Source organism: Homalodisca vitripennis, chromosome 2, assembly GCF_021130785.1.
Source record: "Homalodisca vitripennis isolate AUS2020 chromosome 2, UT_GWSS_2.1, whole genome shotgun sequence".
In the NCBI taxonomy this organism is placed as follows: domain Eukaryota; kingdom Metazoa; phylum Arthropoda; class Insecta; order Hemiptera; family Cicadellidae; genus Homalodisca; species Homalodisca vitripennis.
Window position 1 is genome coordinate 80,963,530 of NC_060208.1, and position 23,100 is coordinate 80,986,629.

Sequence of the window (23,100 nt, forward strand, 5' to 3'; positions counted from 1 at the left end):
AGCATGAAGGCATCCTAAATTCAAAGTTCTTTGCTTTTCAATTAACACACTTGATATGTAATGAATAATGGGGCTCTATGTAATTTTGAAACGGAAGTTGAGTTTGCGTTGATGATAAAGGATATATAAACGTACTCAAATCTGAGAGGTCTATTTCAGTTTAAAAGTGTATACCAATGGCCATTGTAGTTTATTTCGTTCTAAGGTATTTCTGGAACCGAACCATAGTTGAGGTTGTCTAAAAGGCCTACTTCAGTCAAAAAACAACTAAGATATGACTTACAGTAGCCTTTAAATCTTTATCAAAAATTAGATAATAACTTTGATATCTGTATTACATTAATGATCAAGCACTGCATACTTAATATTTGCTAAAATTTACAGTTAAAAGTACAATTTTTACTAAAACTTCCTATTTTATTATCTGAAAAACGTCTGTGCTCATCAGTGATTACAGAGTAGGTTAAAATAAGAAGTGTTGTTACTTTTTAAGCTTAATCTACGCTTTCAATAATATAACCGTAAAGAAATTTAAAATAGTACTTAAATTAATTAATCATATGATTGTGTTGTTACATTATAATGTTTATAAAGAACAATTGATGTAAAAAACACATTTACTATCTGCTGATTAGGCCTAAAAGGGAGTTTGCAAAAACAGGTGGAGTTTTGAAATAAGAATAAAGCTTTATGTTAACCACGGACCCTAAGAATGTTCATGTAAAAATTTCAATACGATCGGTTCAGTAGTTTGTATGTGAATGAGTAACACATAGACAGCTACCATTAGATTTTTATATTTTATATATATATATATATATAATTTCAATATTATAAACATTGAATCACAAAAGAGCCCTTACCTTTTACGATTCAATTATTTAGTATTTGGCCGTATCTGTCACATATGCATTTAAATAACCAAATTAACATATCTTATATATATAAAAATCTTGAGTCACGATGTATGTTGCCAATAAACTCCAAAACGACTGAACCAATTTCAATCAAATTTCACATGTATCCGTAATTTAGTCTAACTTAGAAGATAGGATAGTTATTATCTGAATTATTCGCTTATGTCGTGAATATAAACGAATAAAATGAAGAAAAGTTTTCAAAGCGCCTGCACATTATAACCTGCAATTACGAGATAGATACGTATATTAAACAGTGAAACACTATTTGAAGGCGCTAAGTTATGATGTATAATTGTCTAAACTAAATTTTTGGTTGAACTTAAAGGTTGAGTGGTAGACCACTTTGTAATAAAATACATTATGCATGTACAATACATTTTTGACATATTTTCTTGATCGTGACATCAAGGTAAAATCTACATCGGGGTTGGAAATATAATTTACTTCAACCAGAAATGCTCATACGCGGGCAAAACTTACGAAAAAGCGTGCGAAGCCGCGGGAAACAGCTAGTATATATATATATATTTTGAGTGTTCACAAAGGATGTCAAAAACTTCTGTGGACGATAGTAAACATAATTTCAAACAAAAAATGTCACATAACCATTGGCCGAGAAATGCTTCGTTTAGCTGCTAGCTACCATTTTGAATTTGTTATAAAAAATTTAATATCTCAAGAAGTAGTAAAGCTACAGCTATCAAACTTCGCACACCAATATTAATAAATAAGGGAAAAATAATAAACAATAATGGTACGATTTACTTTAATATTAACAAAATGGCGACTGCTGAACATTTTTTTTATTACAAATAACAAAACCATTAGTATAAACACATTCAAAATCAAAATAGAACACATTTTAAAATGATTCATCACTAGTTACTAAAAACAAAAGGATTAGAATCAAATTCAAAATCAAGAAAAAATTTTGGAATAATTCTCTTTGAACAAGTATTTTTTAGGTTATCCATTCCAAAGATACCTTTCCAGAGCATAGGCAAGATCAGCGTAACCCTGAAGCGTGATGTTGTTTCTGTCATAAGTTATGCTCCGTATCTTGGAGTTGATCTGCAATGCCTTAGCCAACAGCCTTGCGCCTGCATCTCCCATCAAGTTACCACTGAAGCAACAGTCACAAAGTCATCAAGGTGTGATCAACTGAATCTAAGAGAGTCGCCAAGGTCTCTAAATCTAACAGCTATAAACTAATCAGAAACTGATTTTAGCAAAATTATTTAAAAATAAACTAACTGCAGTTGCATTAACTGTTTGATACATTCTGGTAGCAATTATTGGAAATATTTGAAAAGCAATCAGGTTTTATGTAAGTTTTACTCTCTCTAGCAGTTGAGGAATGGTTTACATCAATAAAGCTACTATTTTTTACCATTGCTTTGCTTTTTTATGTTATTTGCTAGATGGAAAATGAAGAGAAAATTATAACTTAACTTTCTTTTTATGTAACCCTGTGATTCTTTGTTATTTCGTAAGAGTTATTTTGCTATTGCTATGACTGGCTATCTCCATGTACAATCAATTACTCAGACAGAACAATGTTTCTACTTTATCAGATGGTATATCCAAAAGTTGTACATTTACACAATGTGTTAATTTCAGATAAATTAATAATATTTTCAGGTTGGCCACTCAAAACCTCTTTTAAATTCTTTGTTTTCCTGGTTGAAAATCTACATTCAAACCAAATAAACAACAGTAATACTGTATTTAACCCTTATGCTAAGTGGAAAGGTGAAGGTTTATCGTTACCAGCTGTATGTGAAGGAAATGCCACGAAGCTGCGGTGGTCTAGCCAATTTCGTCGTTAGAGATATACGAGAAATTCAGTGACGATTCATTGCTGCCTACCAACTATTTTAATCTCCTTAGTTATCTCTATAGTGTCTTTTGAAATGTCGAAAAAACATCGTGCATACCTAATAACTTTTCTTCCAGTGATGTTTGGAAAATACATGTAGTCAATTTGTAAAAATAGAAAGAACAAACAATTACCCACACATCTCTACCATGAGGCAGACTCCAGGCCAACATTGCGAGTCAGAGGTCTGCAATGCACGAACTCTGAGTACAAGACAACGATTTTGGCGATACACAAGGTCGGTTCGGTAAAACCAACAAATAAACCAAAATACCTTCATCTGAAACTTTGACCTTTTGGTAAAAAACTAATCTAAGAATGCCATGATACTTCAAAGGAATTCACAGATTCAGGGAAATGAATATATTTTTAAAACTACAAGTCATATCTTCTACCTTCTCCTTTTACATATAGAAATGTTAGCTTATAAAACAAGCTTGCAGAATATATTCCAGTTACATAAATATGTGTGTACGTATATAGTTAATCGATTTATGTACAACTAAACAAAGTACGATACAACATAGATTCTGATCAAATAATAATTAGTGCTTGTGTGTATACCACCGAGCAGCTATGTCTGCACATAGTACCAGCAGCAGACATGCTGGCATTGTCTTTATTTGTCCAGATATAAAAAATATAAACTTCAATAAAAATATTATTTATACACCACGTTATTTTGTTACTGAATATTTCTAAATAGTTTTTAAACAAAGAACTACAAAAATACGTTTTAGCTTTAGGTAATTTGTGTACTGCCGATTAGTTGTTGTTCACAAATAGACGCAGCAGACTCATGGACAATGCACCAAAATAAATAGATTAAAAGAAATAATTAAAATATTCTGTAAACTACAGTAATTTGTTAATTTGGATATCTATCCACATTTTTTCACACCAACACCAGTCCAACACTGGTTGTGGCAGTGATCATGAGAGCTCTTGCGCCTGTTTAGACTAGCGATTCTTAATATCGGACACAAAACTTGCGCAACTTTTAGCCAGTGTAAAACTTAGCTAGTTCAGTCAAGGTTTGGATGTGACTATGATATCAATACATAACATCACTTTCTTTGTTGTAATCTATGTAATTTGATATCCAATCGAAATGTGTGCATGAGGCGTAATTGTTCATATACCAACCGAGTCCTCGGTAGCGATATGAGCGGTAAGTGGGGGGCGTGAGTATTTAAGTGGCGACTTAATGTTTAATGTTTTGTTTGTATTGCACATATGAATGCTTGATACTGGCCATGAAAGACATGAGCAGTATCATGGCGGTTACCACACGATGCCACTGATCCGCCGCCAACTGCAGATATTACATTTTACTCCTGCCGCTCAGCCCTAAACTCATTCTGTCATTGTTGTGCATCACAGACCCAAACACTCTCTTCTCAGCTTTGCTTGTTGTCACACACCCACTATTTTTTCTCCAAAAGGTGTCTTATCAGGCCTGGTAAAAAATTAACTAACATTCTGGTGTACTCAAAAAACTGAACTGCATCTCTTATTAAACCGTGAAACAGATGCTAATATTCACTGAACCAAACTCTAAGCCTGTTTATAGGGTGAACACTAGTCTGCACAATCTACCTAATAAACGTCTTTTAAAAATGCTATTTTCACTGAAGAATAATAGTTGGACAACTTCGTTCATAGACCTATTTTGGTGGCTGAATAAACTCAAACAGAAAAACACCATATGTATAGCGGCCATTACCGCTTTGCTGCTTACAGCTACCGATCATTTACTAACCGAGGCCCGAGACCATCGGTTTGCTGATCTTAATTGTCCAATGGATTGTTACATGATTGGAGGCTTGCCGTGACACAGGGATAGAACTAACCAAGACAAACTCCACTACACTAAAAGAGGCAACCAGCGTTAGATTAGGCTCAAAAACACATGTTGATCTATATTTACACTTTCATGGAGACTCTGGAGATAAAACAAATTACTGAATATGACCGAGCTGGCAAGGGAATGGCAGTGACTATCAGAAGACAAAGAGTTTAGCAAAGTACTAGAGTAAAAATGTTGAAGTGAATACCTGAAGTCAATGGTTTGCAAGCACTGGTTGCTGCCCAGGGCGTTGATCAGATTGTAGAGATCAGACTTGAGCCTGGAGTCAGGAATGGCTAGTGTCTGCAGCACACAATCCTCCTCCTGCAACACACAAAACTGGTTCTGAGAAGTGATTAAAAAATATTTGTAAACTCTCTATTTAAGTTTTAGTGCTAAATTCCGGTCTAATGAGTTCATAAAGACTGTCAGACCAGCCTACTAATAGTTGAAGTGGCACTGTAAAAATTATGTCTAATGTTACAAAGAGAATTATCCGTACCTATTACTTTTACTGTTCTTTTAATACAGGTCAAAATATAATAACATTTCTATACATCCCTTAGTATGTAGTAATCAAAGCAGAACAAAATAGATTTTGTTCCTCCCCTGAAACAACTCTACTGTATTTATTAATAAAGTACACACTGTATTTTGCAATAATTCACAGTTCCAGGTCTTACAGTACGCATCACCTGGTATTGTACTAAGGAAAACTGCTTGTTCATTTAATGACAACAAAATGACAATCATAGCTCTATATTTAAAGTAGTAGGTGGAATTCTAACCATGATTAGTAACCATACGAAACTTATGCATAACATTGAAACATTTAGATGTACTGTTTTATTCACTGTACAATTTAGTGGTAAATTAAAAGATGTTATGTGACAATATATCACTGACCTCAAGAGGGTAAACCAAACTTTTATGTGATTTCTGGAATGTTGGAAAGAGAATTCTTGATGATGTGTGGCATATTGGTTATTTTACGTTCTTTGATGTTATGCTAATACATTACCTCTCAAAAGATATACCTGAATCATGGTGACTAGCGCGTCCATGATGGCCGCAATATGTTTGGCTTTCATGTTGGCCATGTTACGACCCATGTGCAGATGTTTGATGGACTTGTTCTTACTGACTGCTACAACCACAGCTGCCAGATCCATATCCATGTCTGTAACATGCCAATACAACTATTACAATCACGAGCATGAATGAGGTTAGTCTGATTTGGGGGTAAATAGGTACATAAAAGCCTAGCTTTTTATAAGTAGTAGTAGTGGTACTTAAGCTGGAGTAGAGAAGTATACAATTTCCTCAATACATCAGTTGTATGTATAGGGAAATAAGAAGTCCTAACACAATGTGATGAAAGAAAACAGCACTAAAAACAATATTTAAATTTATTTATATTTTTTCATCTGCAGAGATAAGAGAGGGTAGCCAAAGGAGCTGGAACCATATTTATTAGAGATAATAACTAATAAAACAGATCTTGTAATTTTGTTAAATTCACAATTTATTTAAGCCTGGAGAACAAAATGTATTCATCAAATTAGTTCATATCAATGAGCCAAACCAAAATAAATTGTGAAATTTCCAATGAAAATATATAACGACTTTCTAAATTATATTACATTAATTCTGCAGAGAAATTTAAACCTGGAGACAGGACTAGGTAGATAGTAAGAGTTATTGAATGAGTAAGACAATTAAATTATTAAATGGATAACATCATCATCATCTGACGTTTCCGTTATCACGGGTCGTCGTGATATAATGTCCCTCAAAGTCCAACCCCTCGTCCTCGTCGTGAGGGACGGGCAACGGCTCAAAGAGACGGCTAACGGGGCTCTGGTGAAGCTACGTCAGGTCTAGCAAGCCGGTAGTGGATAAAAACTTGCTTTCAAGAATAAGAACAGCCTCGGAAAGGATGGAAATGGATAACATGAAATTACAAAATCAAATCTCCAGTCTTATACAATTTGGAAATAAAAAAATTATAATTGCCTTTCCAAAGCTACTCCAATCACAGATTATGTTAAAAGTCTTTGTTTCTAATATGTGCATTTTTTATCTCTTAAAATCATGTAATTTGTTTGTTTAAGACCAAATCCCATCATATAGCAGGGTTTTTACGATATCACAAAGTATCATTTGTTAAAGCTTTCTGTAAACTATTACATAAACTCCTATTACATGAAAAAAAAGGTTCTGCTCTCTACTGGTTGAGAAAGATTACAGAGCAATAGAAAATTTCTAAATATGAGTACTTTTATATATTTTTATGCGTTTATTTCAAATCACTTGACTTTAAAAGGAAGTTTTTGAGATAAGCCTACTGATTTTTCAAATCCTTGGCTTTCAGCCCTTTTAATTCAAACCTAAACTTGTTATAAAGATATCTTAATATTATTGGATGTTTATTGTAGACATGCATGATGAAGGAGTAAAAACTTCCACTGTCAGCCAAAACTATGATCATCAAGCCTTTAATGCCATTTTTGAACCCACTTACAGAAATAGCCACAGCTCATACAATTTTCATAATGTACTCCTGTTGTTCTAGAATGGATATTTATTATATTTAATTTTCTACAATTTAATAATAATAAAAAAACCAATCAAAGAACACTATTCAACCAATGTGAAACTTAAATTTGAGGTTATCAACATAACGATGTTGACTCATAAATGATTAAGACTTATGCCAGTGGTACCAATACAAAGTTCTAGAAGTATCAACTTTATAATTATCAACTATGTTTTTCTCAACGCCAGTAGTCCATGTTTAATTATTGAACACTCTTGGCATAACAATACAAGTAGACTCTAGACTTACAGAGTATATGAAGTGTAGACTATAGCACTAACTGACAGCCATAAATATATTATACACTGTACAATGAATACAAAAATAAACACAGGTGGTCACGTACTGTTCTCACTGATGTCCAAGGACCCGATGGATCTCACGCCGTGTATGCACGACTCCAGCACATGTGCCCCCTGCGAGCCCAGGTTATTACAGCTCATGTCCAGAGCTATGTCAGTGGTGGACTCGTTACAAGCCAGTCCCAGTAACAGATTCCTGCCAGCAAACATTCACTCAGTATTAGTGGAACGCTTTTACAGAAGACATTTAAAAGATATTGAACAAAACCCTGCTTGAAACAGTGCTGAAACTAAATTTTTTCAAATCCATTGTGCTCTATCAATGAGACCATTATTTTTCAATTGCCTTTGTTTATCATCTGACAGAATAGCAAATAGTTAAACATGTATACATATATTTGCTACATTTTGGTGTTGACTATCAAAGTCAAAGTATCTTTATTACATGATCATTAAGAACAGTAATTTGTCAGATTACAGTACAAAGTTATTATAATACAATTGTAATATAATAGTTGTGAATTCAAAATTGGTGTTTAAATGTTGAAGGTCATGGTAGTTTCTTGCAGATTCCAGAAACTCTTCTACGGTGTAGACAGGATTCTTAAGTAGAAATTCTCTAAACGAGTTCTTCAGTCTGTCGCCTGTCAGGTTTCGGAGGAAGTCTGGAAGGAGGTTTTTTTAATTTTCGGCCTATGTATGATGGTTTTTTTTCAAAGAGGGCTGTTCTGTGTTGCGGAATGGTAAGCCTTGAGGCATGGCGTTTAGGGTAATTGTGAACGTCCATGTGAGTCTGCAGGTGTAATTTGTCGACATGTAAGATCGCTTCATAAATGTAGAGTGCAGGAACTGTAAGTATGCCTAGGGTCTGGTAGGCCTGTCGGCAGCTTTGCAGCGGCTCAAGGTTTGCAAGGGTCCTGACTGCCTTCTTTTGTAGTACAAGCACTCTCTTAAGGTTCCCTAACAAGGTTTCCCAGATTATGAGGCTGTATCTAATGTGAGACTCTACTAATGCATAGTAGGCTACTTTTGCCGCTTCCAGAGTGCCAACCCATTTGATACGTTTAACAACGTAGATACCTATACTGATCTTTCTGCAAATGTTGTTTACGTGATCTGTCCAAGTGAGGCCGCTGTCTAGAGTTACACCTAAAAACTTAGTCTGATTAAGCACTGATATATTGGGGATGCTTGCAGGTAGGACTTTTTTCTTGCTAAAATGCACTTGTGTAGTTTTGTCAGGATTTATCGCCAAGTCATTTAATTTGCTGTAGGCAATGGCATTTTGTAGAGAATGAACAGAGTTATTATACAATTCTTCAGCTGAGCCATTTCTTAAAAGGAGAGTTGTATCATCTGCGTACTTATGCAGCTGGTGCTGTTGTTTTCAATTAGGGCTGGGAGATCGTTAGTCAGCAGAATTAAAAGGATGGGTCCTAGTACAGATCCCTGTGGGACTCCTCTTGTAATTGGTTTAGGGTGTGATCTGAACATTCTAGTGAGTTTAGATGTTGTATGCTTAATCTCCACAACTTGAGATCTTCCTTTTAGGTAGCTGTCAAACCACTTGTTTTCTAAGCCTCTTACTCCCAAGGCTGCAAGTTTTTTAGAGATAAGATTGTGTCCCAAACAGTCGAAGGCCTTGCTGTAATCTAGAAATAATGCAGTCACAAATTTTCCTTCTTCTATACTGTTGATTATGGACTCAACCAAGCTTATGATGGCAGATAAAGTTGATTTTCCCTTTTGGAAGCCATGTTGACAGTCGGTAATAAGGCTGTGTTTTGCAAGATGCGTCATTAGCCTCTTCAATACAATTTTTTCTATAATTTTTGAAAATGTAGAGATTAATGATATGGGTCTATAATTTTTGGGGTCAGTTGTTAGCCCCTTTTTGTGCTTGGGATATACCTTGGAGATTTTAAGTTTTGTAGGAAATTGGCCTAGGGAAAACGATTTATTTATGATTGATGTAAGAGGTTGAGTAAATTCTTCTGCACAATGCTTTACAGTTTTTGAAGAGTATTCATCTGTACCACTGGATGATTTATTTTTTAGACTGTGTATTACTTGTTTTACTTCTTCCCATGTTGTGGGAGTCAGATGAAATGGTTGTATTAACCCTTATAACGTCACAGACGCCATATGGCGCATAGACAAACTATCTCCAAACGGCAAAGACGCGGTACGGCGCATCGACACAAAACTGCGTCTATAGCAAATTTAAGTTCCTTTTAAATCCGATCAATGTCACTAACGGTATGCGTCAACCATGTGTGTGGGTTATTGACCTATGTCAAGCGTCAAAATATAGCTGTCGCGTTACATTGTTTGAAACAATAGACGCGGTGTCTAGACACTCTCCCCGCCACACGGCAAAGACGCCGTACAGTGCGCGCGCTTTTGTTTGCAGTTTGGCTTCAGGTAGTGCGTGTCTAACCATCGCTGAGTCGGTTTCCTTCGTCGTGTTTTCTGTTTATATGGTTTTTATTTATTTGTTAAAAGTATTGATATCTTAGTTTTACTATTCATTTAGTGTTTTTAGTGTCATTTTAGTGTTTAGTGTCACCTATTTAGTGTACTTTGGCATTATACCGACCACACCAGTATGAAGAACACAAAAATATAAATTTGTAGCTAAACAAACATGATAGAACGAAAAAACAACTCTTTAATTACAAAATTACAAACTTACAAGCATTGTGATCGGTATTGTTGTCGCTGTTATCTTATCTTTCTCGAGAATCCCGATTACGACAGGCCACGCGGCATCACATGATTTGCGCGGTACATAATTGCCTTTCCATTACAATTCAATTTATATTTCTGATCAGATCCTCTAGAATTTGATATTTTACTGATAGGTACTATCTCGAGGGATGTTTTTCTTTCGTTGACATCAGCGAGAAGGCATGGCACTCGCATTTTGGGTGGCGGAGTATGATCAAGAATAAAAACAAGTTTTGAGTGTTTTTTCAATAAAGAGTTTAGTTTTAGTTTGATCATGTTTGTTTTTATTGAATTTTTGTGTTTGGAGAAATGTAGAGGTAAAACACGGAAGTACAACAAAGCGACGCACCAGCTGAATGGGCGGCGAGACTCTGCAATCACGTTATCTACTAGACCGCTCGACTTTGACCTCTGACTGAGGATGGGGAGGGGTTTGCGATAAGACAATTCCTGTTTTATATTGACGAAATATTGTTCTACGCTAATCTAGTAATCAGTAGAAGCAAAATGTCAAATAACGATTCATGTCTGAGTGTGGTCGGTATAATCCCAAAGTACCGTGTTCATTATTAGTGATAAATAACATGTCTCGTAACATTGACGATCCTGAGTACAGTGACTTTATAATTTTATAATTTTTACTTTTTTATACTTACCATAATTATAGAAAGTAAAAATAAAAATGAACTTTACACATTTAATTTTTTTTTTTTTTTTTAATATTGTGCCGTTTGCTGGAAGTCGTGAAAAGATATACTGACGTTATAAGGGTTAAAGGGGTGTTTAGATCCTCTCCTAGTCTGCAATCTCCCAATTGTTGGTTGTTTTGCTGTATTGTCAGTTCAGCTATTTGAGTAAAATAGGTGTTTAGTTGTTCAGCTACCTGAATAGGGTTGTCTACCACTGCATTGTTAATGTTTAGCTTGGGACAGGTTTTACTAGGTTGTTTAGCATGGCTCTCTGTATTTATTAGGTTCCATACAGCTTTGGATTTGTTGTCAGATGTCATTATTTTCCGGGTATTTTCATTTTGTTGTAGTGATTTTAGTTTATTGTCATACATCTTTTTCATATTTACCATAGTTTCTCTGTCTTACACCTTTCCAGTTATTTCATAGGTGTTTAGAGCTCTTAAATAGGCAGCTTTCATCTCGGCTGATTCTTGGTCATAGTAGTGAATTGGTTTACTCTTACTTTTATTCTTCCTTTGAGGGCAAGCGATGTCAAGGGCAGTTCGCAGTACTCCTTCAAATATATTGAATGCTGACTCTGCATCTTCAGCATTGTGGACAGTACCCCAGTTTTTAATGAAAAGCAATGACTTGAGCTGGTCGAAGTTTCTCCTTCCCATTTGTCGCCGTAGAGTTTGTGTATTAGTATAATGTTTACTACAATACACACTGCACATTTGAGCTGTATGATCTGATAGTCCAGTTTGTAAAATTGTTGCACTAAGGTCATGTTCTGGAATATTAGTGCATATACAGTCAATTGAAGTACTTGTGTCAGGTGTAATGCGAGTTGGTGGTAAAGGGAGCCTTCTTATGTTTTGTGTTGCCAGCTCGTTGTCAAGCATTATGTAGTCAGGGTGGTTGGGTTTTAATCTGTCAATATTTATGTCTCCTGTCATAATAAACTACTTATTATGCTCTTGAATATGTTCCAGGATGTTTGATAGAATGTCCAAGCTAGTTTGAATGTTTACCCCAGGAGGGCGGTAAACACCTAGGAGGTAGAGATGCTTCCCTCTGATTGTTATGTGAGCCATTGCAGCCTCAAGTAGTTTTTCTTCACAGTAGTTAATTATGTCAATAGCTTCTATACTGTTTATTAAGCTGTCTTTACAATAAATAGCAACTCCCACAATTTATGTTCTTTTCTGCAGTATTCAGCTATGAGAGTGTATCCTTGAAGTTTTGTGTTTTCAATATCACTTTGCTTGAGACCATGTTCTAATAAGACTAAGAGGCTGGGACATATTTCACATAGTAGATGGTTCAGCCGGTTTATTTTTGAAATCAGACCTCTTATGTTTTGATGGCATATTGTTAGGTTGTCACTTTTCTCTGCTGTGTTGCTTAAAAAACCGTATCCAGACATCAATTTAGAATATAAGTATAAAGTACACTATCAGGGTTGCTACAGGAGTCCAATAATGAAATTCCCTGACTTTTCCCTGATTTCCAGACCAAATTTTTTCATTTTTCCCTGACTTTTTTACGACGCAATCCCCAGGGTTTTTGGCTGCCTGCTTCATGTGCCGCGTCATCTGCAGGCTTGGACTCGGCGCGGCGGCAGTAAGTTTATTTGTGTAAAGGGATTTTATATTTTTCCCTGACCAACGTCGAAATTCCCTGACTTTTCCCTGACTTGAGACCGGATTCCCTGACTTTTCCCTGATTTCCAGTCCTGTTCTTTTTTCCCTGAACTTCCCTGATTTCCCTGACCTGTAGCATCCCTGACTATCAACCAAGAATTTCTGACTAAAAATGTTAAAACTTTGAATATTTTCAAAAACCAATTGAAAGGATATATGATCCAGCTTGACCTTCACTAGTTTACAAGACTAGGAAACAATTTAACATAGAATAATATATTACAATTACAAGAATTACCCCAAATAGTTACAAGAATAGTTTTAATAATTTGCAAAAGTTCATGAGTGCTCAAAGTAATTCTTTCCGGCAATAATGCACTTTTGAAGTAGAACTTTTCACGTTGAAAATCCTCAACCACTGTTTTTTAAGAATTAAGTAAATTTACTCTTGTCATGGATCTTTATATTGAACAAAAAATGTGACAACATAGTGTTGTTTTTAGGCTAAATGATGACGATTTAATACAGAGCCAACATGACCCTCTGCATGATCAATAAAATTTATCCACAACTGGATAAGGTTTTATTTTATAACTGCACAATACAGGACCACACTTAATAGCCTGATGAGCTGAATGGCAAAACAGTGAGGGCCGCCACTAGGTGTGGCCTGCCGAGCTGAGGGACAGAACGAGGTCGTAAATCAACAACCTGAGACTGAGAACAGCTATGGCCACCATTGTGGCCAGTTGATATGAGAGGCCAATCACATGAATTTAAAGCTGAACCTAAAGGGTTAAATTGTAAAAAACTGCAACTTTGCCCTTATTAAAAAATGTTTAAATTTTTAATTGTAATAAAAAAATCATAGGTTTTCCGTTATTAATTTTGGTTCTTTTATTTGTAAAGTAAGAGTGACCTTTTTTCCACCCAAACATTTTCATACAGTGTACATTTTGTTTTGTCACAAATAATTTAAACAATTCTACACCAAAATTGAATCCTAATGATATACTTTTTTCCACAATGTAAAAACTAAATTTACTGATCCATATTCATTGTTATCTGCAAAGCCTATCAACAGAAAAAAAATTATTTTATTTATCTATCTGTCTTTTTGGTCGTCCGCAAAATATCTCTAGAACGAACTGACGTATATACTGGACATTTTGCATGAAGCTTTATTTCAATATAGTGTGTCAGTAACTCTCTGGACAAAGGTATACCATGTTATTGCTCAGGTCAAGAAAATTCCACTATATGAACCCATGTTGAGGTTAACTCAAAATCATTCAGTATAGAGCAGCAGTGGACGTGTTAACACACCGTAAAATATTAAAATATATTATAAAAAGAATGTTAAATAGATTGATAACATGTGATGACAGATTGTCTGGCATCTTCTGCATAAAAACAGGCGAAATTTTAAAACTTTAAGTAGAAACAAACTTTTTGTATCTTATGCAGCCTTGAGTTACATTTCTCTAAGAGGACACAGAAACACTATACATAAATTTCTATTCAGATTTAATTGAATTAATTTCAATTGTAGTAAATTCATTTAAAACTATTATTTCTAATAATAACAATAATAATAAATTATTATATTACAGATTAAAATTAATTTACAAGCAGAATAATATCACAATTTTATGGAAAGAAAAATGTATTAACTAAATTGTAAAGTTTTTCATAATGTACACTTTGTCAAACACAATGGGAAAACTATCAACCACAAATTTAAGATCCGGCTGAACTTGAAGCCATCTTAATTGTAGCCATCTAAATTATAACTCCAGGTCGTTTCACTACAGTAGGCTGTTAAGGAATGCATAAAGATGTTACTCACTTAAGTGCCTCAAGAGGCAGCTTGCAGTAGGACATGTTGAGGTACTTGAGGGACAGAGTGCTAGTGAAGAACTGTTTGAATGATGGAGGCACTTCTTTGGCCTTTTTGGTGCTGAATGCATTCTTGGATACATTCAGGTGGACTAGATTCGTGGCACAGCCACGCAATAATGCGCCAAATATCTGGAAAATACAGAGGTAGTTCTTTAGATAGAGTCTAATAATCTACACAAATTATACCTTCAGTTAATTCCACCAGTGTAGAATTACAGTGATGCTCCATCATCAGTCAATACAAAAATGATTCATTTATCACTATTACCAATCAACATTAATTAATGGGAACAATAAATAGAACAAGATGTGCACTGTACATGATACAATGATCTAAAGTAGTTCACAACCACAACAAAAGTTCATTGAAAAGCGATTATTGGAAGAATTCCACTGATAAAACCTCGGCCAGTAGCAAAATCCTGGTTGTGAACAGGCTAAAACATATGCTATAATCCGAGATGAGTGATTTAGATTCTCAGTTTCAAAACTGTTTAATTCCTATTATATTATATCCTAGTATTAAAATGCAGCCAGTTCTAGAATTCTTGAAATTTCATACTTCATTTCAATATTTGCTACCGTGTATTAATGATTAAAATACTAGAGCAACAATTACTAGACAATGGCACAAAGATATTGAAATGGCATTACGATAAAGTTGACGAGAGTGTGGTGGTGAGGAGCAGCCATTTTTGCCAATCAATGTCTTCTTTGAGACAACATTTTTATGGACAACAATTCTAACTTGTTTCAGTGGCAGTCATTTTACTTTTTAATAACAACCTGTTTTAGGGTGGGTTGTAATGTTCTTTTAGTCTAAAAAAATATTTGACATGTGTTACGTATAGCAGTATTATACAGTACCACCCTTAACAAAATCATCAGTCAATACAAAAATGATTCATTTATCACTATTACCAATCAACATTAATTAATGGGAACAATAAATAGAACAAGATGTGCACTGTACATGATACAATGATCTAAAGTAGTTCACAACCACAACAAAAGTTCATTGAAAAGCGATTATTGGAAGAATTCCACTGATAAAACCTCGGCTAGTAGCAAAATCCTGGTTGTGAACAGGCTAAAACATATGCTATAATCCGAGATGAGTGATTTAGATTCTCAGTTTCAAAACTGTTTAATTCCTATTATATTATATCCTAGTATTAAAATGCAGCCAGTTCTAGAATTCTTGAAATTTCATACTTCATTTCAATATTTGCTACCGTGTATTAATGATTAAAATACTAGAGCAACAATTACTAGACAATGGCACAAAGATATTGAAATGGCATTACGATAAAGTTGACGAGAGTGTGGTGGTGAGGAGCAGCCATTTTGCCAATCAATGTCTTCTTTGAGACAACATTTTTATGGACAACAATTCTAACTTGTTTCAGTGGCAGTCATTTTACTTTTTAATAACAACCTGTTTTAGGGTGGGTCGTAATGTTCTTTTAGTCTCAAAAAATATTTGACGTGTGTTACGTATAGCAGTATTATACAGTACCACTCTTAACATAACTTGGGAGAGCCCATTGGGGAGCCCAACAAAATTGTGATATCTACACAACGTCAACATTGTACATCACAATGGATCTTGTTAAAAGTTTATGGTGCTCGCAAAGGTATGTACCTCAATTCACTTATTACACGCTTTAGTTATTGTACAGCAACATACGTCTAAAAACCTGCTACATATTATTTCTTATACTTATAATCAATCATTGGATAGTGTAAAATTCACTTACAGTTTCCAGGGTGCAGTCTGTGCCTGAGATATCAAGGTGGGTGATTTGATTTGGCTGAGCCAGAAAATTACAAAGGTTCTGGAACAAAACAAACTTAAATTTCAAAAACAAATAAAGACATAGTTGATAAGTTATGTCCTCTATATAAACTAGGAATTTGTATCCGTTAATAAAGGTTTGATACAACTTTTATATTAGTATAAATTTTTGTGAAAAATCTGAGAAACTTATGAAATAATTAAAAGCTTACTAGACCATATTAAATTTAAATTTCTCTAATAATACTGAAAATAATGTATATAATACTGTTATTGCCAGGAGTAGTTTCTATTTACTGGGACGAATCACACAAATTTAGTACAAATTAATAATATTACGATTTAATTTGATCAAATATTTTATTGTACTGTGTAATTATTGTAATTTAATCTGAATAGAAAACATAATCTAGACAAATTACTCTCTTCAAAAGAACCATAAATATTATGTATTAAAATACACAGAGCATATGATTCTTATTCTTTCTACCTTATTATTGATTTGATTATAAAAATATTGAAATATTACCGTTTAAAATGCATAACCTGGGTAAAACGCTATAGTACAATTTGTTTAGGATCAGAATTGATATTTTTCTACCAAAAGTAAGTAGTATTAAAACCAATTGATGTTTTAATAGTACAGATATGTTATGATGGTATTTTGATCCTTCCTGAATGTACAAATGACAACAAATTTCATGAACCGTAATGACTGAAATGGCTGAATAAATGAAATTGTTTCAAAATGATTGTACAAACATGCTTATTTTCATTTCAATTCATTCCCATTCATAATGATGAGCAAAAAGTAAAAAATGTAAAAACCAACAAAAAATTTAAGCTTGGAATTACACCTTATGAAACAACAATAACTGTAATGAAAATGCCTAAATGTTTGGTTCACTACTTTTTTCAACAGCTCTATATTATACTTTGTAATTCTACAAAAATAATTAAAATATGAAATGCCCCAGAAAAATGTGACCCACAGTTGAAACCAAACTTTTAGATCATTTTTTAATGAAGAAAATAACAAATCGGCAAGTAGTTTACACATTCCAACAAAAATTACTAACCTAATGTAGGTGCAATACTTTTTTATAGCATAAACCCAAAGTCTTCGAGAGCAAACATCATCATAACGAATACAGTTATAAAAACAAAAAAGCAGACACAGAAAATTAGAGTTGATATATTCGGCTGTGATGGGAATGACTACTTACCAGAATTGGTTCCTATGTGTGAAATAAACACACAACATTAAGTAAGAAATTTAGAAAAAGAGTTTGTTTGCCACATAATAAGTTAAGATTTGTTTATTTGTTAGGGTACTACTTCCATCCATTTTGCTCATATGTAATTCAACATAAAATTTATTATTATTAATGTCATGACCACGGTAGTATATCTAAAACCAAGACTGATACAAAGAAAAGTGAAAATTGATAATAATACGATACAAGAACCACTACCAAGTAATAATAATTTGTTATTAGACATAAATGATTTAACAATGGTTTGTTTCTAAAGATAATAACAAAAAAATTGTAATTTGACTAGTAAAAGAAAAGAACCATTCAAATTTGCTATTAGTAAAATCTTGGGAGAGCCAGTGGGCACAAGGCCTAAAGTGTCAGATAACAACTATAATCTTTTCACTTCTCAATATCAACATGACAATAAACGAGTGTGAACATGTAAATACCACTTGACATCTAAACTTGACAAATATAGTGACAGTGACAGGCTGTTTAGAGGTCAGGATAGTACACAGGTTTTTCCTTTTTTTTAAAGTTTTTTGACGTTTTTTTTATACGTTTGACCAATGTTTGTACAGGATCTCCAAACAAAGCTGGAATGTTGAACACCAATTGCTTGAAAGTTATTCATGATAACTAAACAATTTAAATGTCAAATTGAAGTTGAAATAACTAAGTTTTGTTTTCCGAGTAGAATGGGAGGACACATTGACCTTGGCATGCGCAGAAGAGTTTTGCGGTGGAAATCCACTATTGAGACTGACACACCTGGCGCAGGTAAGATGTTTATGGCGCAACAGAAGGCACTGTGTGTCCTATGTCACGCAGAACTGAAATTAATCGTTAGTGTGCAGTATTGGTTTCAAATTATATATCGCGGTCAGAATTCGCCATATAATAAAGCAATTCGACTCTAGTTTAACCAGTTTCATGACACAGGAAGTGTGTTGAAAGGACATTCAATTGGCCGGAAATTGATTGTCCGACAAAGTCTTCAGTTAAACATAATCAAATTGACAGTTTGAGGTATTCGCATTGAATTCATGCCAACAAAATTCAATTAAGACATCAGATTAAACCCGTCAATCGCCCTAAGCATACATAGTTTGTCAGCTTCATGATCAATGAGATTGATGATATCCAAATTTTATTAAAAGAATGCTGTTCCTAGACAAAGCTACATTTCACACTAGTGGCGTTGTCGTCACAATTGTTAGATATGAGGTTCATGACAGCCTAACATTGTGCAGGAACATGTGAGCGATTCGCCGAATGTGAACATGTGGTTTGGATTACAGTATGACCAAGTGATAGGGTTTTTATTTTTTACCAAAAAACAATTAATGGCATAATTTATTAAGATAAGACAAAAAAATTGTTATTTCCTCAAATTGGAGATATTTATGAACAAGCCGGTGAACCGAGTCACCGTGCAAGACTGTAGCCCGCCTTATTACCTTTGAGAAGTGTGCAACACTTAATAAAATGTTTCCAAATGGTTGGACAGGCAAAGGTGCCCATTTGCTGGTTACCCAGGAGTCCATATTTGACCCCTTTTAAATTTTTGTTGTGGGGTTATGTAAAGAACATTGTTTATGTTATAAATATTCCTAATTTGGCACATCTGCATAGGTGAATTTCAGAGAAATCTGTGAGAAATCAAATACTGCTTTGATATCTGCAGAGTGACAAAGAGAGCTCACACATCAAAACGTACTAAGGGAAGAAAACAAAATTTGTTCTTTTCTCTTCAATTTAACATTTAAATCATTTAGTATCTTGAATAGTTTTAAGTAATAGCTGTTTAAAATCCAAGCATTCTTTTTTGGAGACCCTGTATATTTTAAGGTAATCACAATCCTAAACTAAGTGATAAAGATCATAATGTGATGTCTTCTTATATGGTTCTGTGACTAAAGATGATTAAACATAACCAAAACTGGTAGAAAAAACTACAAGTAAGGACTGTTAAGGTGAGTAATCATTTATATAAAAGATTTATAATTAATGCCACTGTAACGGAAAAATGGTAGAATATAAATGATGAACTAGTGACTTAGAAGTCAATCAACAGTTTGCTTTTAGGTAAAGAGATCGTACATAGTTTCATTATAAAAATTAAACAAAGATAAATACATAATTAGGGATACAGAACTTAATACTATAAGACAATCAGGCTGCTTTAATGGAGCTTGATGCCTCCTTCCTTGACTGAAGTTAGTAATGCAAGAATGCTCTGATTGAACTGGCAAAGAGGAACATGGTTGTCCGTGGCTGGATGTTGGGTCAAAAAGGCATTTTTGGGAATGAAGCAGCGGACCAGGCCAAGATAGGTTCTGAAAGCCTTTTGGTAGGGTCTAAGCCGGGCTGTGGATAGCCTTCTCTTACAATAAAGCTCTTGTAAATGATTGGGAAAAGAAGAAGGACAAGGAGAAAAGTAGAACTCAAGCAATGAAAAGTTTTATCTCTCTGTATGCACCATTCTCCTATTCTAAACAAGGTGGACGATATACAACTACTACTAGGGTTGCTAACAGGACGTAACCCTCATCAAAAACATCTTATAGAGGTGGGTTTATGCCAAACTGAATGTAAACTCTGTGGAGATGCAAAAGAATAAACAGAACACATATGGCTGAACTGTCCTACTGTTTGTAAAACCAGGAAAAAATTCCTAGGCGCTAATATCTTTAGCCTAAAGATTATAAGACAACCGAAGCCCACAAGAAAATTGGTTTTTGTTAAAGCCTCAGATTTGAGGGTTAAATATCATGCTGAACAGATATTTAGAAACAACAGATGTTCAATTACTAATGTGATAATTATAAGTGATATTTACAGACAACTTAAAAATACAAGTATTCTCACACATTTTCTATATTTTCAAAAATCTAATTATGAAACTCATCTAAAATATTTAACATGCAAAATATTAGTGAGAAAAACATATTTACACAGAGATTTTAAAAGATGATTATGCTACAAATGTTTATGTTTCATATGTGATGACTTAAAAATCAATAATACAGCAAATGATATTTCACTTTTTCCAAATAATAATTTCCACTACCAAAATATGTAATTATATATTGAAGTTATGAAATGTAATATTGATATTGTAATTATATTTAATTGTTTTAATTAATTTAACTATGTTATTTATTGAATTATTATTATTAATTGATTTAAAATTTAATTTAAACCTTGTGATTATAATTCAAATGAAACAATCATTACTGCTGGATACAGCAACTTGTTATGCTCAAAGAACACTTTGTTGTTGAGTTTTTACATAATTTATACTTGCAAAAAAAAAAAAACTACAGTTTTAGTAAAGCCTAATTTACGACCTTAAATGCCAAATACTATAGGATCACAGGTGTTGTTCATTCAGATAGTAATAAGAGTAATGGCTGCCTTTTCTAACCATTATTTAACAAAACCATTGTTTACCATAAAACACAATAATACAGACATACAGCCAAATTAGTAAAGTGTACCAATGGTAATGACAAACTACGACGAGTAAAAGTAACAAATTTAAATTCTATGTAGATTTAAGTGTTATATGTGATTGATTACAGTTGAATTTTTAAGTAACAAAATTCACATAATAATAATTTTTAAAACATATCATGGAGTTGTTTTTGAAGTAAACACAAAAGGTTTATAGAAGTTTGTGTATTTTATAAAAAATCCTTTATAATATTCAATACCAAAAACATAGATGTTAATAAATCTTCTTTCTTAGGGTCACAATTGGTTTTATATTTATTTATTTTTATATGATTTGTACTAAAAAAATTATCGATGTTGTTTAGGACACAATTATTCATTGTTTCTTGTTATAATTTTTTCACTTTTTATTATTTATTACAAAACGCATTGAACATTAAGGACAGAATAGGAGTTGTTTAGTTTTAATAATTTTTCTTCAGTCCAGTGTATATATTTATATACGTTTGTTTGATTATGTTTAAGTGACAAAACCATTTTTGAATATATTTTAGAATTCTGCTAAACAGATTCCCATTACAGAGTACTCTGTGTTAAAACTAGTGTTAATCCTCATGTTACCAGAATGTGTGCAATCCATTTATTGGTTTATTAATCCTACTTTACCAATTCTAATCAGTAACAAATTACACTGTATTTATAAATATTGTTTTAATTTACATTTAATTAAATTTGTATAAATGGCAAAAGCCGAATTAAATTCTTTTTCTTTTTTTAAATAAACATTGAATCACAAAAAGTACTTGCTCCGCCGGGACTCGAACCCGGATCTCTCACTTGCCGGGTGAATGTGCTACCATTACACCACAGAGCCCTTACTTTTTACGATTCAATTATTTTGTATTTAGCCGTATCTGTCACATATGCGTTTAAATAACCAAACTAACATATGATCGGAAGACCAAACACCAAATATATTGTTTTAATTTGTAATGGTCTATTTGATGTTTAATTTTTAACAATATTAAATTATTGTGAACACAATTACATAAAGTAAGTTTTCAAAGCTTATAATTTTGAGTTTGCATTACAAAATTTACCATAATAAAATTAATTAATTTAAAAAAAGCTATTTAATACAGATTTATGCAAATGTAAGAATATATATACACTGGAATGTGGTAGTATTTTAGATTGTAAATGTTACAATAAATTTCACTTTTTGTTGCAAGTGATGGGTGAATGGCATAACCACCATTACATCTTATTCCATATTTTAAATAGAAAAATGTTAACTCTCAGGTTACAATAGAGGTCATGTATGATTAAGTTCAGATAATAAAAAAATGTGTTAGTTTTACTAAGTGCATGTTTTAGAGATAGTTTTAATGATGTGACAAACAACATGTTTCTTGTGATTGATGTTTGTGTGCTTTGATGTGATTTCAACCTAGATTGTAGATATGTTCTAGGTTAGTTATCTACCCGAGAACGAAATCAGATTGCAGACATCGGAACTTAGTGTTACTGATTTTTTTTTTACCAATGAACTCCAGAAAAATCCTGTCACCTTAAAATTTTTCAATAAATATTCACCTCTGACTAAAGACATGTTGAAAAAATTCGTCACTACTACTAATACGCTGTAGGACTCACATTGACATCTTCCTTGAGGTTGTTGCCACTGAGGTTGAGGTAGGTGAGGGTGTTGGGCATGAGCTTGTTGAGGGACAGAGCGTGTGCGAGTTGGTTCACACCCTTGCTGGTGAGGCTGCAATGTGACACGTTCAGGTGTATCAGACCCTTGGATACCTTGGAGAGTGGTGTGCTCAGGTGACTGGCTCCTGTCACATCACCCAATAACAGATAAGCTTGAGACAAGTTATCCAATCAGACTTATTTTAAAAACATTTTATTAAGTTTAAATTCTTAACCCTTTTAACCCCAGCCATTTTTCCATGGACTTGCCAGAAAGCCCATGGCGATAAGGGACCGTAGTGCAGAATTGAGGGAAAATACATCTAGTTTTCTTATTTTTGAAGATAATTTTTAGGTTTTTGTTTTAAATTGTTCACAAATAAGTGTA

At 33.6% G+C, this 23,100-nt stretch overlaps 1 protein-coding gene across 1 annotated transcript in view; it reads right to left on the reverse strand.

The window, feature by feature from the left end:
- LOC124354252 (F-actin-uncapping protein LRRC16A) overlaps positions 1-23,100 on the reverse strand; it is an 80,308-nt gene that overhangs the window by 42,568 nt on the left and 14,640 nt on the right. Inside the window, exons 8-14 of the mRNA XM_046804570.1 lie at positions 22,671-22,858; positions 16,259-16,336; positions 14,446-14,627; positions 7,594-7,745; positions 5,686-5,828; positions 4,857-4,972; positions 1,906-2,043 (exon numbers count right to left, since the gene is read on the reverse strand). Coding sequence (XP_046660526.1) covers positions 1,906-2,043; positions 4,857-4,972; positions 5,686-5,828; positions 7,594-7,745; positions 14,446-14,627; positions 16,259-16,336; positions 22,671-22,858 — 997 coding nt within the window. The remainder of the gene's footprint in view (positions 1-1,905; positions 2,044-4,856; positions 4,973-5,685; positions 5,829-7,593; positions 7,746-14,445; positions 14,628-16,258; positions 16,337-22,670; positions 22,859-23,100) is intronic.